At 38.1% G+C, this 17226-nt stretch overlaps 1 protein-coding gene across 4 annotated transcripts in view; it reads right to left on the reverse strand.

Moving 5' to 3' along the window:
- The window catches only part of CADPS (calcium dependent secretion activator), a 393346-nt gene that overhangs the window by 51672 nt on the left and 324448 nt on the right, over positions 1 to 17226 (reverse strand). For all 4 annotated transcript variants that reach the window (XM_063291524.1, XM_063291525.1, XM_063291523.1 and 1 more), the window contains 2 exons: positions 7561 to 7593; positions 2043 to 2150 (listed from right to left, as the gene is read on the reverse strand). In XM_063291524.1, coding sequence (XP_063147594.1) covers positions 2043 to 2150; positions 7561 to 7593 — 141 coding nt within the window. The remainder of the gene's footprint in view (positions 1 to 2042; positions 2151 to 7560; positions 7594 to 17226) is intronic.

A 17226-nucleotide genomic window follows, 5' to 3' on the forward strand; every position in this document is an offset into this window, starting at 1 on the left:
GGGAGGGGGTCAAAAAAGTCAAGATGTTGGCCCCAACCATAAATCAAAACTCCATCCTCTTTTTAGAATGTATGAAAGAAGGGTGGGGCTTTGATTGCATGGTTGTGGCTTCCACCTTGACATTTTTGACCCCTTCCCTGCTGACAACCCTAAAACACTTCAAGAGCCACAGATTCCCTTTCCCTGCCTTACCACTTTTTGGAAATGTTCCTCAAATGAGACACAAGTTGTGGCTCTAACCCAGGTCCTATCCAGTGTACACCCGTGTCTTCCTATGGGGACTATACAATTTATACTGTAGATATGCTTCAGATTTTTTTTGTGATACAGTTCCTGTTCTGCCCAGATGATGCCTAGATAAAAACACATTGATTTATTAAACCACCTTTCTTTTCCTCTATAAATGGTGCCCAGGCACTTATTATGAATAGTGATCATCCTGCTATTGAACAGAAACACAGTATTACACTTATTCCTTTTGAGACGTTCAGGGCAGCTGGCTGGGACACAGGCTGGAAAGTGTTCAGTGGAAAGGTTATCACAGAAAAGAACAGCCCCTGGAAATGTATTACTAACTGAAGAGTTTGGGGAGAGGGCTGGCAAATCTGTAACTGAGAGGAAAGGCCTGGCGCTTTGCGGCTGCTGAGTGGAAAGGTGATTTGCGTCTTGCATTTAAATTCTCTGAAGAGGAAAGGAATCTCTGGAGGGCTTTATGCATGAATGAGGCATTCTCGGTGGATATGGGTCATGCTAGTAGATATACACAGGAAGATTATTTGACTCCAATTCATGCCACTTGATATAATGTGATAAAACATTTGACATGGGAGATAAGTTCCATTTTAATCTTGCAGGGAAAGGAGGAGTGAACAAAGAGAATTATGCAGTTGGAAGAGGCTTCAGTGGGAAGGAAAATGGGAATAAAGATGAGTATCAATCAAAAGAGGAATTTGATAAAGTTTGGGATGATGGACATGGGAGACAAAAAGCTTTTCAACCCAATGTAAGCAAGAGAACAAGTAAAACAAACCTCCAGAAAATCTGAAGGTGTTCAAAGTGGAATACCAGAACACGGGGAGGACAGGAAACTTAGAGCACTCAGAGGTAGGAAAGCAAAAACAAAGGGAGCTGTTGTACAATCGCACAAACACATAAACAAAGACACATGCATTCCTAACAAGTGACTGGAACAAGAACATTAACCACCTGCTGCAAGTTGAATTGCTAGGCTATACAGTTACTGCCAGGACAAAAAATGTATTCTAGAAAAAAAAAAGGAACAGAAAGGCAAAGAAACTGTGACATGCATGACATCCTCTTTAAAACAAGATCTTAGTTAACTCTTCAAAGTAACTGGGTGCTACAGTCCTCTTTCACAGTTTATCCACAGCTGGAATTTCATCTGATATCAGAATTAACTTTACATGTTCAGGTTGGAAAATGGATACGGAAACTTTCCAATATTTTCAAACTAATTTTTAGTTGAAAGCCATATAACTGTATTCAAAAACACAACTGTCTGTATTAATAAGAAATATAAGTGCTACTGCTAATCATAATTCATGTTCATTTTTAAATTTTGAAAAAAAAAAGGGTCCAATCATTTTTTAAGTTGCTGGTCCTTCAGCGATGGGTTTTACTTCAACTCAGACCACAAATGCACTTTTTCTGAGTGTTCACCTTCTCTCACAGTTTGAAAACAAGGCTTTAAGGCTATGAAAAATGACTAATACATTCTGATGACAAGAGTGATAAGCATTAATTTAATGTGCTCTTATCCTAAAATCTAAACAGAGGGAAAGTAAGTCAAAGTGGCTTGGAATAAGGCATTAGAGCAGACAGGTAGCAGATAGGTTGGATATTAATCAGAAGAAAAGGTAACAGAAATTTCCTTCAAAAACAAAAAGAAAACAACAAAAAGGAAAAATAAATACTATCATTAATCATTTCTCTCAAAATGTGACTTATCCTCCTGTCTCATTTTGTCACATTTTGTAGGTGCTCCATCTTGGATCTCCAAGGTGGAGGGGGCATTTACTTACGTCAAATAACCTTTCTATATACATCTCCTCATTGACCTTATCACGCAGAATGTCCTGAGAATGGCGAACGAAGGTCACGTAGGCATCAGCAACGTCCATCCCTGGTTTCTGTATGGAGAAAAAGAGTGGGGTGGAAAGGAAATTAACAAGGCAAAAGGGAGGGAGGAAGCATGAATGTGGCATCCTTCCAAGACAGTCTGTTTATTCACTGGTGAGATCCTTCTCTGTAGCCTTCCCTCTTCTATCCCCCTTCACGTTATGGCTGAGGAACCTATTCTATTTGACAAGTTGTGACTTATTTGGGCACCAGCAAAACCTTTCTGCCAGGGACAGCAGGTAGCTGAAGTACCTAAGTGCTGGCTTGCCTAGCACAAGATCTTGATCTCTCGTTCACTAGTTCCTTCTCTTAAGACAGCAACGACCCATGCGCCTTCTTCTCTCGCCTGTCTAGAATCATCTTCTCCAAGAAAATCCCCTCTGCTATAATATTCAAAAGGGAACCCTCAGAATTACTCTGATCTAATGTTCCAAAGGTTCTTGAAATATGTTTTCTTTTCATCTTTGAATGCCCAATCAAACCCATATATTTAAAAAGAAAAATTTGTTTGGGGTTATCTATTTTAATATTTTCAAAATCTATTTCCTATCAGTCAAAAACTGCAGTCAAGTGATAAATATAGATTGCCAGGATATTGTTGCTGATGGAAATGAGATACCTAACTTTAACCCAATAAAGGTAACAGACCTTTATTTCTAGCTCATTTGGGTTGGATTGTACCCTAAACGTATTTCCAGTGAATTTGCAACCTTACATGTGGGAATAAGTCCTATTGAAAACAGCAAGATTTCCTTTTGAGGCAGCAGATACAAAACTGGTCCATTAATCTCCTGCCGTTTCTGTGTGGCTGCAATATACCAAATTCCCTTAAACCTGAATTTATGAAGCTTGCAAGATATGTAAGATTATGACACAGTTTGCGTTATGCTCACCAGAAGCAAATAGTGAAAATAATTTGGGAGAAAACAAACACTAAGTAAGTTCACATGCTTTGATATAATGGAATCAAGCTTATCTCAAAGGAAACCCATTAAAATGCTAAAATAAGAGTCATTATAAAAGCTGCCACACAAATCTTAAATGTTGGTGGCACATGGGAAGTTTCTTAATAATGGGTGTCATTACTTTTATTACTGTGTTTTACTGCAGATCACAAAGTATCATTTCTCTATGAGATGTGATTGTCATCTACTGTAAATTGAAGTTAGTTAACACCCATTTCCTGGGTGAAAATGAGGAAGTTTGAGAAGCAGTAGGAAGGGGTGTGTGCGTCTGTGCGTGCATGTCCATGTGTGTGTGTGTATGTGTGTGTAAGCGTGCGTGTGTATATAAACATAGAAATACAATTATCAAGCAAAGGGCAATGATTGGCTCTAGAGATGCCAGTAACATTTTTAACACCTACTGAAACAATGACAAGGTATTAATTTAAAAAAAAAACCCCAACAATCAGAACAATATACAATATGATGGTGATATTTTTTCAAGGCAATTTCCAGTGAGTGAATTGCACCAAGGTTATAATGTAATAAAATAGATCAGTACTGCAACCATCTAATTTTAAACAACCAGCTTTCCAGAATTAGACAAGAGGATAGTTAGCTGGTTGGTTTAAGAGGGCAAAGCTTTTGCCTACATTAGAACGCCCAAAGCTTTCTGGCTGCAGCTTGCTTCTTTCTGGAAAGTGTTGATGCTGGGGAATAGCTTCTCATTAACAATATTGGCAATTCATAGGGTGAAATGTAAAGGAAGACAGAATGACACGGCTAACCTAAAGATACTATAAATCCAAGGAGGTAATGATCTTCCAGTGAAATAAGATAGAAAACCTTATAGACAGAATTTACATCTCTTTATTGTCATTTTTAAAAATATTTTGCTGGTCTAGAAAAATGACAATATTGGAAATGTGATCTTAACGTGCCTAAGCCATGCTGTTTTCTGTCCCTCCCTCCTTCCCTCCCTCCCTTCCTTGCAAAGCAATTGTTAAGAGTACTTTTTCTGCAAGATGTACCCTGACTGGTACTAATGCATTGTGGTAGGAAGTGAGTTGAGTTTGAAGTAAAGGAAAATGGCTGCCAAACTTTGCTTTCCTCATAGTGTTTAGTGGAGGGCCTAGGAGTCTCTATCTTCCAGCTCACTGTACTCTACAGAGTGATTGTGAGGCTAAAATAAGATGATGTCAGATCTATCTCACTGAGCTTTATGAATGAGCCTGACACATTTTGGATGAACTGATATGTAATATACAATTAAAAAAAACATTTAGGACATGTGAAAAATTAAAATAAAGGCACATAAAGTATATTTAACTTTCTTCCCTGTATTTTTTCCCATAATGATATATTGAAGGAAATTCCATACCTAGCTACTGTCTATATTATTTATCTTTACTTTCTGTGTACATCTTAATAAATATGGATATAGGTACACAATTTGGAAACAAAAATTTAGAGCAGGGGCTGTACATCCTCAAAATCAAACGCCCACAATTGTATCCTGCTTTGACAGTCATAATCCCTGACTCCAACTTCAACTTAATTTAGCTTGCACTTTAACTTAATTTAAATGTTAATTTCTGATATGCAGAGTGCTTTTCCTGAGATCTTTGAAGACTCTTTTCATTCTAATCCAAGCTCTAAATAATGGGCTGCAGCACCATTTACCTTTTTAAAAAAGGAATAATAAAGGTATTTTGCAGAAAGGTCTTCAAGATGGTATTTGATGTACATATCGCTTAGCTACCATCCACCATTTCCCCCTCAAAAATGATTTCTTCCTTAAATTTAAAAGGCTGTTCAACATTTAGAAAAATAAATATTAAATGACCAGCTAACACATTCAGGATAATTTATGTCATACGTTCTTACATATTGCAGGATTCTTCACTGGCTCCCTATTTGGAGCACAGCCTAGGTCAAACTATAGGTCTTGTGCTTGGAGCCCTCCGGTCACAATCCCTGGAGGATCAGTCTGTGTAATGATATGTGGGGAAGACTTTGGGAGACAGGGCAAAGAGATGCTGCCAAGGGAATGGTCAGATAAGAGACAGCATAACCACAACTGAATAGTAGGTTAGGCAAGAGACTCAGAAGGGATCCTCCCAAGTTTCTTGGGCTGTAAAGAAGATGGGGAGGATTGTACATTCAGACTTGCAAGATTCCATCAATGTAGCTTTACAATAAAGTAGAATTAGCTCATCTGGTTGTGATTTCTATCTGGTTTACCCCGTGAGGCCAACTTCAATCTTGCAAGTATCAAAGTACAATTCTTCCCCGTCTCCTTTACAGCCTGAGAAACTAGGGAGGATCCCTTCTGAGCCTCTTGCCCTACCCACTATCTACCTGTGAGCTATGCTGCCTCTTATCTGACCATTCCCTTGGCAGCGTCTCTTCACGCAGGCTCCCAGGGTCTTTCTTATATACCATTACAGTCTGCCCCTATTTCTCCCTACAACCTTGCTTGTTCCTCACATTTCTCTAGGCACCATTGTCTTTCTCTCAGTCTCCAGGCTTTGGAGTTGGCCCAGCAATTTTGGAATCAGCTCCCTCTTCCACTTTGCCTCTGGGGTGGCAAAGCAGATGGCCCTTAAAAAGGTTATTTTATTCTACTCTCATTAAGGTAGGTAGATTTTAGGCTGCATTGGCTTTGGATTGATAATAGACTCTGCAGTATTGTAGTGTGTTCCTTTCAATATGTATGGATATTGTGTTTGCCTTGTCTTAGTTGTAAATATGCAATTTACTGGTTTAATGATTAAATTGTGCATTAATTTTATTGGATGGGATTTTGTAACTATTATGCTTTCCTTTTGATCTGTACTGTGGCTTTATAACAGTTCATAAATTAATTATAATAATAATACTAAACTGTTGTTGTTATTGTTTGTATGGAAGCTTATAGCATGGATGTTTTATTTGGTTTTATATTCTATGCACGCTGCCAAGAGTCTTTTGAAAGTGATGGGATAGAAATGTGACTGATAAATAAAAATAAAATAAAATAAAATAAAATAAAATAAAATAAAATAAAATAAAATAAAATAAAATAAAATAAAATAAAATAAAATAAAATAAAATAATAATTATAACAACAACAACAACAACAACAACACTTTTCTATTAAGTTGTGGAACAGTAAAACAAACTGTCACATAATCCAATAATTAAATATGTTTCAGCTCACTAATTCTAGGTTTTTTTGTCTACTAATTTAAACAGCTGAGCACCTATTAGTCTGGATTCTGGTGTAGAGCTCTCATTCATTTTAGACAAGGTTATGTCAGACTTTACTGTATTTTAGGGGCTCTCCAATTACTTGGTCATTTCTGGAGGGATGTGGTAGATTTCAGTAATGCTGCTGGTTCTCAGGAAGGAGGGCACACATTCCAAGGAGGAATGCAGGATAAAAGAAAACACAGTCCAGGAGGCAATGGTGGGAAAACAAAGAGGTTCAGGATAGCCCCGCCCTAGAGCCTCCCAGGTTATTTCCCCTTAGGTTAGGTAGAGCAGCTTTAGTCTGGCAAGATTCTGTCCATACAGTGTGAGCAAATAAAGAACTGAAGTTTGGCTGGATTGATTCTTCGTCGTTCTTGGGCTGGCCTGACAAGGAAAGGGTACAAACTCACAGAAGCCTCCTCCTAAAGGAAGAGGCCCGTGGGATTTGTACCCAGCAATAACAATGAGAATTGATCTAGTGCCAGTTTTCCTGGTTTTGAAAGACTAATTGAGCTGCCGGTCCTCATTAGGAGTTTGAGGATTTCCTCATCTGTATTCCTATCCTCTGCCTTGATTTTTATACAGTAATGTTCCTCTGTCTGAAATGCAGAACAACCTCCCTCTTTCCTTCTTTGACCTTACATGCCTTTTCCTCTAGGCTGATCCCATATATATCTGCCCTCACGTCAGCCTTTGAAGCCTTCACTGTTTGAAGATGTTGGTAGCTCCTATATTACAATATGGTCTAGCAGGAACTTCCTACAGTCCTTGGGACTGCCCTATTATATTACTATTCTGATCTCCTTCTTGAGGTCTCTGCTCAGCAAAAATGTCAGGTTGCAGCCAATTCATACGAGTCCTTAAAAATCATTCCTATATTCCACATCTCAAAGAGGAGTAATCATGTTTTGTGATCTGGGGCAGATGATTTACAAAGTGACTGTAGCTATATAATTACGATGAAAGACACTGCGAATTTTCATAACGTTTGCTCCATATTTCTCACTGCATAACATTGATTTTCAACATATGTTTTATTTGATAGAGTTCCATGAAACCGGACTTCACAAAGATCACTGAGAAAGATCCAAAAAGGATCAGCTTTCATAAACTTTGATGAAAAGCCTCATTATCATCATTGACTAAGATGATAGCCAATCACTGTAATCATTGCAGAGGCATCACTTCCAATACAGAGAAGGTGGGAGGAAGAAAAAGAGTGCTATATTTAAATAAAGCTTACAGGCACATCCACGTATTTGGAAGCTGCTTTCACCTAAAATAGAAACACAGTAGACTTTAGGTTAAAGTTCATACTTTTAAACTATAAAGCAATATAGGAAAACAAATTATGGTACTTGCAGCAATGTTAGAAAATAACAAGTGATTATTAGACAAATTTAATTTATATGGCAGGCATATATACTCACATACACACATAGATATTCAACATGCTATTCTCTTTTGGGGTAAGCAACCTTATGCAAAGTGCAAAAACAGAGTAAGAAATTATAAATTGAAGAAATAAAGGCACTAGAGAAGAAAAGGACATACAGTTGCATCTAGTTTACTCCAACTCCATTCACTCCACGTCTCTAGATATTTCTATCATGGGTGTCTGCAGCAAGTTGAGATTTTATCAAAATGATGAAATGTGCATTGTGACATCATGATGCAAGCTCCATTCCTTATGTCTTGTGTATGACATTGTGATGCAAGTACAAAAGGGACAGAGTTGACCCCATGATGTACTTTTTCTAATTTATCCTCTTTGCCCATGCCTCCCAGGACATCCATGCTTTCTATTCTTGCAAACCATCCTTGTTTCTACCATTTTCATCCACTGTTGGATAAAATTGCATTCTATTCTATAAAATTGCATTCTAAAATTGCATTCTAGAATTGCATTCCATTCAACCACAATGTTCTGTCTTCCTTTTCCTCTCTACCTATTCATTCTACTTTTATGTATTTGTTCCATAATTCAATCCTCATTAATTTTCTTGGTATGATCAAGGTACCTCAATGATATTCGTTCATATTGTTCACTTCCTTTTGTAATCAACCCACATCCGTAAATCAAAATTGGTTTGATGCTTCTTTCTTAACTGATTGTAGCTGGTTTTGATGACATTCTTTGCAACTATCTTTTTTTCTTTAAACACATTATACAGTATCATTTTCTTATCCTTGTTTTTTGCTGCAATCATTCTCTTACATGCATTTTTTGCCATCCTCATCCTCTTTATCCTTCCAAAAAATTTCATTTTTCATATCTCCAGTTAATGTAACTGAACTTTCTCTTGGACACATACTTTTTTTCACTTTGTTCCAAGCAGCTTCCACTTCCTCTTATAGCTATTTTCCATTTATTCTGTTGGGAGATTGATCTATTTTCTAATACCATGTCCATACAAGATTTATACTTTCTTTTCCTGCAGCTGTTCTACCGTATCTTCCATACCGATTTTTCTCTCAAATCTACCTTTGACTTTACCAAATATGGTCTGTCAGAATCTGTCAGCACCCTTTTTCCTTCCTTAATGCAATCTTTCATCAGCTTAAATATGCTTTTAGATATATATCCATCCCCTCATACAAATAAATTTATGTTTAAATCACATGTGCAGAACAAACTGACCTTTTTCTAAGCAGATACTTATCTGTCACTATTCTCATTCATTCTTGGGTCTCTAAATGGCCCAATCACTTTTTTTTTTGGCATTGTCTTGTTTTGTTCCCACCCATTCATCCAAGTTATATATGAGAATAATTTCTTGATCTCATTCATTCAGAAAGTTGTACATTTTTTCCTAAAACTCATATGTGGTTCTTTCATTCACCAAAGTGCAACTTGCAGCTGTCCTACTTTCATACATACCCACAACAACCTAGATGACACCAATTCATACTTTCTGCAATATGTTTTAGCCCTTTTATTTATAATCAAACCAGTATCTTTCCTGTATGTATTCATCAACTGAACCACATGGTCAGACAATCTTCATTTAGATCTATTATATTCTTCCACCTTCTCTAAGTTTCACCGACTTCCCTACCTTCCCTGATGCTCTTTACTGTTTATTCCTCTTGCACGACAAATTAGAATCTTCCGTATGCCATGGTCATCACCAGATGGGCCCCAAAGATATTCATCTCTGCCACCTATCATGACTTTAGTCAATCAAGACATTTGTTTAATGCTTTTCAGTAAGATGCAAAGGTGTGAACTAAATTATTGGCCTTAGTCATACTTATGCTACATGCAGCATTCCCTATGGGTGGTAGGGACTAGACTGATCAGAGTGGGCACATTTTGGCCAGTATACTGCCAGTGCAAACAAAGCCAGTTTTAATCCAAGCATGCTCATTCTATTCAATGCAAACTAGCATCTATAATCTAGAGACTCCCTTGCAAGCCAATAAACTGTTGCCCACATGCCAACAACTTGAAGGCACCTGCAGTGTTTGACCCATACTCAGGATGTATTGAAAAAATAATGTTAATTAAAGAAAATGAAATTATTCAGATGAAAAAAATAAAACAACACTACATGCACTGAACACCTCTTTAAAACAACCATAGGGACAGCTTAGTAGATGAAAGCACACCGATATATTATATGACCTTTGTAAAGTTAGGTGGATAACTGGCTTGTATTCGTTATAGTGGGAATCAGAGCTCCTGAAAAAAAAAAAACCTAGGCTCTACAATATTCCAGATAGGCTGCAAAGAAGATGTAAAACCCCTTATGTGTAAATCACAAGAACCATTAAGAATTGTTCCAGTTTTTATACAAATTTACAATGGACTATGTTGCCTATTTAATTTGGAAAGTACACCGTTACTATTTCCTAAACTCAGGACTGTTTGTTGAGTTCAGCAGTTAAACAGATCTAAAGCAATGCAACATTACGCAAGCAGCATTTTAGTTCTCTGAGCTGGGATTCATACCTGAAAACTGGATGCTTTTTATTTTCCTCCTTAGCGCCCACAAAATTACACTGAGAAACAGTATGTGAAAAACAGTTGTGAAAGAATTCCACTTGTCATTACCATGCTGGGATTTCTGTGAGCAAGGTGGCTTCAAAAGGGCAGCTGTGATTGTGAAAATAGCAACAGCAAGTATCAGTGTAGTGAGTGATGCTTTGCTGGGGGTTTACACATCAGATTGGTCCATGTGATTTGCATGCCATGAAACATTTGGGATGATTATATGGAGGGTGAGGAGCATCTGGTTGCATGTGAGAAATGGACTTCGTCATTTAAATGTTCCCAATATCCCATGAGCCCTGAGGCACACGGCCTTTTTTCTTGAATGCACCTTTCTGAAAGCAAAGAGCAAAATTGCCTGGGCTAACTTGTACATTTTTTGCACTGACAATGCCCAAAGCCCTTTCTGCTCCTTTTCTTGATGAGCCACGTATACAAATGGGTATTTCTGCAGCTGGCACCCAAATGGGGGTGGAGATTTCCATGCGATTCTGAGTCAACATAGCTAACTGAACAGTTTCCAGATGGACAGAGAGACCCTTTTACAAGGGTACCAGAATGCATCCCATCTGCAAGGCTGTAAATGTGTGTAACAAATATGCATTTAATTAAAATGCATCACTGAACACCATTCTTGTTTGGGTTCTAAAATACTCACCTGCTCCTAAATATTTCTAAAACTCCTGGTAAAACTGTCTACAGACACATGCCTGAATACTCTTGCAGATGAACCTCATTGTGTGATGAATACATTACACATTCAAAGATTGAAAGAATAATGGTTTGAGACCAAATGTGTGAGGAAATGGACAAAGTTCTGCTAGTAAGGAGATACACAGGACCATACATGTGCTGCTGTTGAGATTAAGCCCAGCAGGACAATTCTGTAAAGGCAAAAGCACAGAACCACAGCAGGACTTCAGTGGGTGATGGCAGGAAGAATAATGGTTATAAACCTGTGCTCTTATAAACAGTGGATTCCCAAAAGCTCTAAGACATGTTGTTTGCTGCCATAATCTCCCCCTTTCCCTCAGATATTCATGGAGAGTCTCCAGGCAGGTGGTTAAGTCTTCCTGGCATTTAGAGCTGGGAGATTTCAACCTCCATGCATTGAGGATGGTGTCAGGACCGGCTCAGGATTTCATGGCCTCCATCATAACATGGGTTACATTATCTGGACCCCTTCCAATTTGAGTTCAGGCATTGGCATAGGATGAAAATCATTTGTCACTTTTGTAGATGTCCCATAGATGTCTTCTAGATGTCCTGCCCTTGGATGGAGGGAGTAAACCCATCCCAGGCAGGAATGTTCTTGTGCTTTTATTTTGTCATTTACCACCCTTTTTATTTCCTGTTTTAAGTTTGTTCAGAGGCTAGCCCTTCATTTTCTTGATAAAGACAAATTGATTAGAATCCAACATGATAGGCTTGGAAGAACTGTGTCACTGGGACAGTATTTTTATGATGGAAGATAAGGCTGGCAGATTACTGCAGAGTTCTTAAGCTCTGTCAATACTGATGCAATTAAAATCAAGTATGTGATTGGCTGAAGTTGTCCTTTTTATTACTGAATCTGGTGCGTAAATATGCATATGATGCCTTTGTTTTTATTCTTCAGGAAGAAAATTCTGCCTTGATTTCTAGTATTTGGACTTGCACATAAGTTAATGTGAGCTGCACCATCATTAAGCAGTCATATTTGATTAGGCAGAGACAATAGCTCTTAAAAAAGCTTTAGGTTGCACTGCAGAGTTGCCATTGTTTAAGTCAGCCTTTCTGAATCAGGATGTCTTCCAAATGCATGGATTTCATCTCCCAGAATTCTCTGCAAAGCTGAGCTGAGGTCTACATATCTGGAGGTCACCCAGTTTGGAGAATGCTGCTCTTTTCCAACTCAGACTAAGTCCTGTGTGTTTCTTCAAAAAGGGAATGGTGAGGATCCCCACCCCACATCCTTTTCTGTGGCTGCCCCCCACGTTCTGCTTCCTAAGATACGTGTTGTCCTTAAGTTTTTGGCTTTTACAGTGGCATTTAATATTAATATCTTTTTCTGCAGGATATGTGGGTGCTAATGGTGATAGGGCTGCCTTGATAGATGTTTAATTTGGGGTATTATTATTTTTTTCGTTGTCTGTACCACTGTAAACCACTTTGAATCCCTTGATGCTTGTGTGCTGTATACATTTCTGTATCTATATGTGTGTGTGTGCGTGTGTATAACTACGCAATCTAATGAAAGAATTTCCTAAAAACACACAGGTCTGTCTCTACATGCAATCATCCCAGGAGGGATGACCAGGCCTATTCTATCTACTTCCCAAAAATACACAAAGCAGGCAGCCTGGGGCAGCCCACTGTCTCAAGTATTGGAACCATCACAGCTGAAATATCAGGGTTCATGGACTGTCTGCTCAGGCCTTATACTACCAGCACTCCCAGCTACAAAAGACACACCTCAGACTTCCTACGAAAACTGAACGGCATAGGCAATCTCCCTAACAACACCATTTTAGCTATCGTAGATCTTTGTTTATTATTTTGTTTTGTTTTATTTCAATTTATATAGCACCTGTCTCAAATACATGACTCTGGGCAGCTTAAAGCAATTAAAAACAATATAAAATCAAATATAAAACCATATTAAAAACTGGACTATACATCCATCAGCCGAAGTACAAAAAACTGCCAACAGCAATCAATGTAACCACAGTACAGGCTCTACCATGCAATCGGATGCCTATTCAGGCTAGCCTGGCAACCTTCGTTCCCAAGAGGAACAAGCTCTCTAATCTTACATTCCAAAGCTGTAGAATATTTAAACTGGCTCTCAGGGCAAACCTAATGGACCTTTCCTAGATATATCTGACTGTACTATATAGCTCTCAAACCAGGTAACTGTTGAATTTATTTATTTATCTATCTATCTATCTAATTTGTCCCCGCCCATCTCCTCCCACCGGGGGACTCTGGGCGGTTTACAACAATCAATTAAAAACAACAACCATAAAATACACAGTATAAAAATACAATAAAAAATAATATAAATTGTCATGAGTACTGATGGCAAGCAGGAGAGGGCCTCGATCCAGGGTGGAAAATGCATGGGTAGTACTGAGGAATTAAGCAGCCATTCAAAGAGACACAGATCAGACCCGCCTTAGCTTTTGGGGTTTATGTGTCTGGGTTTTTCCCACGCTTCTTCAGTTTGTTAGGATTCTGTTTAATGTAGCAGTAATAAACACTAGAGATCTACTCCTCGTCTCAGTGTGATTTCTGACTGTTAGGACATAAATAAAGGTAAAGATACACCACTGAATTTATAACTCAAAATAAAATTAAAACTCTCCCATTAACCTCTGGGGATCAACTAATGAGTGGGGTAGAGAGGGGATGGCTGTGGTGAATTCTGCTTCACCTTTCCCAGGCAACTCGGCTGTTTTCTGCTGATGCATGAACCCAGATATTATAGTTTATCATTAGATGCCAACTAGGCCATTATGATTTACTTAACAAACCACTGTTTAAAAATACTGCATGTGTGAATGTAGTCAATGAATATGTAGATTTGAATAGATGTGTTTAGATGTATATGTAATAGTACGTGGGAATGTCCTTGAGAGACAGGTGGAAGAGACGCAGACTAGGCAACAGTCAGACAAACAGCACCTTAGCCTGCAGAAAGAATGTGGGCATGGCAAACATCTCAGAAGGGACCCTCCCTAGTTTCTTGGACTGTAAACGTGAGTGGGGAGAGATGTAGTTTCAGACTTGCAAGATTGATGTCAGCCTTGCGAGGTAGTCCAGACAAGAAGTACACCCAGAAGTAGTAGCTCTGTCTTTATTGTAAGGCTACATTAATGGAATCTTGCAAGTCTGAAAGTACATCTCTCCTCCCATCGCCTTTACAGTCCAAGAAACTAGGGAGGGTCCCTTCTGAGATGTTTGCCATGTCCACATTCTTTCTGCAGGCTAAGCTGCTGTTTGTCTGACCATTGTCTAGTCTGTGCCTCTTCTTCCTGTCTCCCAAGGTCATTCCCACATACCATTACAGGATGCTTATAAGAGATCCTGCAGCCAAGATTTCCATTCACACTATTTAGCTGTTTTTCACTAATCAGCTAATCAATGTTTTGCCCTTTCCACACTGCTCAATTCATCAGCAAAAATCATCAAACAAAATGGAAAGGAGGGCTAAGGAGAGGGGACAGGGCCAAGGAGGTAAGACTGATGGACTTGGTGGAAGTTTCCTGACCTTAAATACATATTAGATATCAGTAGTAACAGAATTAGCTAAATTATGTCATTAATGCATGTATTAAATATTGTAGTGTCCAGAAGAATGCACTGTTTTTTCTTTGGTTAAAATAATGATGGGACCTACTATCAATTGGATATAATAATAACCCTGAAGGAAGGAACCCTGACATGAAGTAACAGCGAAATGAAATAAATATTTGTCATGATAAATTCAGATAAAAGCTAAAATACAGCAGATAAAAGCTAAAATACAGCAATAATTCAGTAGGTGCTCCACATTCCCATCTCAATTTCTTGTACAAGCTTTAAAGCAACAACAACAACAATAACAACAACCAATCAACCACAACTGCTTGTTTTTCTTCAGTGCAAACTTTGGCTAGATGGATGGCAGTTTCCACATGCTGGGTGTTGTGTGACTTTTATTTTTAATTAATGACTTTATTTTTTTGGCTAGGCTGCAGCACTTCGGGAATGATGTGATTTTTCCCATGAAATTTCTCAGTTTATGGCAACAATTTGTGCAGAACAAAAATAAGATTGCCTGTAACCTCTCCCAAGGGTAAAATACATTCTCTGGTTTAATTAATGTAGGAATTCATTTTTCCCCCCTCTTCAAAGAGAAAAGACTCTTCAGATTAAATGGATCCTTGGCAGGTGTCATCGGCTGGGTGCAATTCATTTCATAGGCAAAGATACCTATTTAATAACTGGACTACCTGGTCCAAGGAACATTACCGACTGGAGAAAGCATCTTACTTCAGCTATCCAACCAAATATGGAATGATACCTCATATAGAAAGAAAAAAAACCCCAAGCAGTACTTTATAATGATGTGGTCAGTGTGAATGCTATTAGGACAACGGATGCATTCATTTTAAGATAGATTTCACAGCAAGGATTGAAAATGAATGTATCCTACTAGGTGATAAAACGGCTTGTCATAAGAGCCCTGGTGACATGTCATTTCCTAAGAAACCGAACAATGTTTGATAAAAGAAGTTGGTAGAAAGCTGCTTGTTTTGAGTTTTTTTAAAAAATGCTCTAACTACAATTTTTTTTCTCTCTTATGGAATTATATATTTACCTATATAATGGAGGACTGAGTGGACTGTAGTAACATAATTTCTGGTTATTCTCAATGATAATAAACTTCTAGAAAATTACGCTAACATGTTTGTCCTAAAGCTTTCTTTAGGAATAATATCATTAGCATAGGGGATGTCTCTCAATAACTTCTTATCTGAGGGGCCTATTCAGTTGTTCAATTCTCAGTTTGTTAAACCATAGTGTAACAGGTGGTCAAGAGTTGTTAAGACCACATGACTCATCCTCATCCTCCTTTTTTCCTTTGCTTTTATCTTCTGGATGAATTAAAACAAGCTATCGATTCTAACTCAAACAGGGGTCAATGGTCTAATGTAAATGTATTAACCAATATCTTATTTAGTGTTCAACTCTAGTTTAGGATGTATTTTGGATGGCTTTAGTTTAGCATCTCTGAAGTGCTGCCCATATTCATGCTATGATATGCTGATACAGCAGAACCAGACTCCAACTACATTCATTTTTATGTTATTTACAATTTGTTTCAGGTGTGAGCCATGTTGCTGGTCTTAGCTATTCCCATCTCAGCTGTATTATCAAATTCTTCATTTATGGTATGCAACACTGCATTCCTTTTAAAGTAATAGCTTGGTTGTTTGGCTTTAACAAATGGTTTGTTTTCTCTGAGCAACAGGTTTCTGAATAGGTCCTGTTTTAAGGACATTTTTCTCTTGTGTGTGAACCTTTGCCACAACAATAGCACAGTTCATTTTGACCCGTTACTTCCTGTTTGTACAGTATGCTATTGTTCATATTTGCTTTTACAAGCTTGTTCATATTTGCTTTTACTTCTAGCTGCAGCTGTATAGTACCTCCAGCAGCATCTTCCATAGAAGAAACAATTTCAAATTCTCTATTAAATATTAAACTGTCTGTTACAAGTCTTTTTTTCTCAGTCTTTTCTTTCAGAATTCCACAGACTAGCTGATCTCTTAATACATCATTTAGCCATTTGCAAATATTGCTTTTAAGTTTAGCTGCATATGCTGCCACAGATGTTTTGCTTGCACTCATGAAATCTGAAATGCCCTGCATTCAGTAATGGCTTTGGTGCCAAATGTTACTGCATCAGTTTTACTAGTCCTGCACAGCTGAACTGCTGAACTGCAACAATTTTGTGTGGATGTTATTCTTCTTAATAAGCCATATGTTTGGCTTCCATAAAACTCAGTAAAATAGGCACTTCTATTTCATCAGCCATCTCATTTGCCTCAAAATGTTCAAGTCTCTCTGTACATAACAGTGTTTCTCAACCTTGGCAACATTAAGATGTCTGGACTTCAACTCCCAGAATTCCCTAGCCAGCATGCTGGTTGAGATATAATATCCAATCATCAGTGGCATTATTAAATGTCTTTCCAGTAAGGGTAGCCATCCTGCTGTGATTCTTTTTCCCTTTCTCTTTATTCACCATGACTGGTCAGTGTTGTTCCTCCTCTGGTTGTTTCACTGCCCCATCTCCCCCTACAGAGATAACCCTCTCTTGAGAGGCTTTGTTATATTTCTATGATCCCATGGATGTGCCTTTTCTGCTGATCAAACAAAACACAC

This window comes from Candoia aspera, chromosome 2, assembly GCF_035149785.1.
Source record: "Candoia aspera isolate rCanAsp1 chromosome 2, rCanAsp1.hap2, whole genome shotgun sequence".
NCBI classification, from domain to species: domain Eukaryota; kingdom Metazoa; phylum Chordata; class Lepidosauria; order Squamata; family Boidae; genus Candoia; species Candoia aspera.